Source organism: Mastomys coucha, chromosome X (genome assembly GCF_008632895.1).
Source record: "Mastomys coucha isolate ucsf_1 chromosome X, UCSF_Mcou_1, whole genome shotgun sequence".
Classification (NCBI taxonomy): Eukaryota; Metazoa; Chordata; class Mammalia; order Rodentia; family Muridae; genus Mastomys; species Mastomys coucha.
This window is the reverse complement of record NC_045030.1, coordinates 162,583,308-162,585,563: the sequence shown is the minus strand read 5'-3', so window position 1 is coordinate 162,585,563 and position 2,256 is coordinate 162,583,308. Positions and strand designations below refer to the sequence as shown.

Here is a 2,256-nt window from a genome sequence, read left to right as displayed (position 1 = left end):
AAAAAAAAAAAAAGAAAACAAATGTACAAAGCAGATATTATTTGACTTGATATTTAAAATATTTCATAAAGTTTACAAATATACATCTTATAGCTATTCATTAAGTGGTCTAGGAACAATGAATTTTCAGTAAAAATAAATCCTTAGGTTCCTAGACTGTGGCATATAAGTCAGTTTTCTATTGCAAATTACCATTTCTTAGAAAGAAGTCCAGTTCCAGATCTGGTACAGGAATCTGTGATGCTATGTAGGAGTAAAATCAAACCAAAATGTCAAAGACAAACTGTATCACTTCAAAAAGATACTAGTTAGTCTGGTCTTTAGTATATAAAAATATGAGCATTCACAAGAATAACTGCTGCTAAACATCCTCATTTCAGAAATAATCATTCCAAATGAAAATGTGACAGTCCCCATAGGCTCATAGAAATCAGCACTATTAGGATGTATGACCTTGTTGGAGTAGAAGCACCCTTGTTGAAGAAAGTGTGACTCTGGGAGTGGGCTTTGACATTTCAGAACTTCAGGCCAGACCCAGTGGATCACTTGCTCTTCCTGTTGCCTGCCAATCTAGATGTAGAACTCTCAGCTACCTTTCCAGCACCATGTCTGCCTGCATGCTGCCATGCATATTTTCATGATGACAATGGACTAACCTCTGAACTGTAAGTTAGATTCAAATAAATGTTTTCCTTATAAGAGATGCTATGGCCACGGTGTCCTTTCACACAAATAGAAACCCTAGCTAAGATATAAATAAAGAAAAATTACGGAAGGAAAGAAGGAGGGAAGGATCATTGCACACCTCAGAGCAGAGAAAGGTCAAGGATTTGTTCACAGTAGTTCAGCATATATTAGCTTTCTTGTCTGTGTTGATTCTAAACCAATGCCTCTACCATGTATGAGACTTCCTGGGTAAAGCAATATTTAACTGAAGTAAAATGTGGGGAAGAGAGGAAGGAAGAAAAGCTACATAGAAGCCTACATCCTATTAGTAGAGAGAAGTGGGAGGGAGAGAAAGCGAGAAATAAACAATGAAGTTATTTATAATGAGATGACAACATCCCTACTAGACACCACAGGCTAAGAAGTAAAACTTCAGCACTAAGAATAGATTACCTCTTTTGCGAATTGCCCAATGAGGTCCCATAGACTCCTAAACATTACAGAATCTTTCCAATGTCCTTGGATGCCCTCCATACCTTGACAATAAGTTCCAATCGATGAGGACTCCATGGTACATGAACGGCATGAACATATGAAGCTAGCACTAATCTGGAAGTTTTATTTTCTTCTGGTTAGATTTTAGTGTGCTAGAAAGTTGCTGTTCATCCTACCAAGGAAAAAAGCAACAGTTAGTCTTACATAGCTGTAAATTCTATAAGGTACAACAACATCTTGCCTAGCAAGACATTATCTGCTGGTGCAACAGTAGTGTAAATATCATGGAAGTAACCAACTACTTTTTAAATTGGATTTAACTACCACTCCACAATATTAAATCTATATCTTGCACCACTCTCAGGCCAAAAACCTGAGGCTTGACAAGCCATAGGCTCTAAGGAGAGAACCTACTAGTGTAGTCCTGATAAGTGGACATATTAAATCAAATGCTAATGACTTATTATTATATCCATATATTAATGCAGCCCTTACTAGAGAATCTTCTATTTGCAATAGATTGTGATTAATAAAAAAGATCTAGAACTGGGCAAAGAATAGAAAATAAGAAACTGCAGAATAGAATACTTATATCATATTCTCCCATCCCAAGGTTCAAGGACCATTTCAGAAGAAAGGGTGCAAAGACTGTAAGAGCCAGAAGTGGTGGAGGGTAAATACAAACTGTAGCCTCAGGATACAAGGCACCTCCACATATGAACTTACAATGGTTATGACATCATACAAAAGCCCTAGGTAAACTCAAGCCAGAACAAATCTCAGAATGGAGAGGGGAATGAACATGAATTCCTACCCAATTGATAACTTCTGGGAGGGGACATGAGTTTTCTTTAAGTAGTCCATTGACCAGTGAAAGGCCAGACATACAAAAATCTGAGAAAAAAACATAAATTGGCCTTGATTGATGGGTTTAAAAAAAAAACCCAAAACCAAAATGAGTACACAAAGTTCGGTGGGTAGGGAAAGGGAGAATTTATGGGCTGGGATGAACATGATCAAAATACATTGTACAAAATTCTCAAAAAAAAACTAATAAAGATTTTTTATTAGATGTTTTCTTTATTTCCAATATCT

General features: G+C 36.5%; 1 protein-coding gene across 6 annotated transcripts in view; it reads right to left on the bottom strand.

The window, feature by feature from the left end:
* Positions 1-2,256, bottom strand: part of LOC116090673 (periphilin-1-like) — a 43,879-nt gene that overhangs the window by 7,790 nt on the left and 33,833 nt on the right. For 4 of the 6 annotated variants that reach the window (XM_031371427.1, XM_031371420.1, XM_031371431.1 and 1 more), the window contains one exon: positions 1,203-1,333. The exons of the other annotated variants lie outside the window; for them this stretch is intronic. In XM_031371427.1, the coding sequence (XP_031227287.1) occupies positions 1,203-1,236 (34 nt within the window). In that variant the 5' untranslated portion in view covers positions 1,237-1,333. The remainder of the gene's footprint in view (positions 1-1,202; positions 1,334-2,256) is intronic. 6 annotated transcript variants of the gene reach the window in all.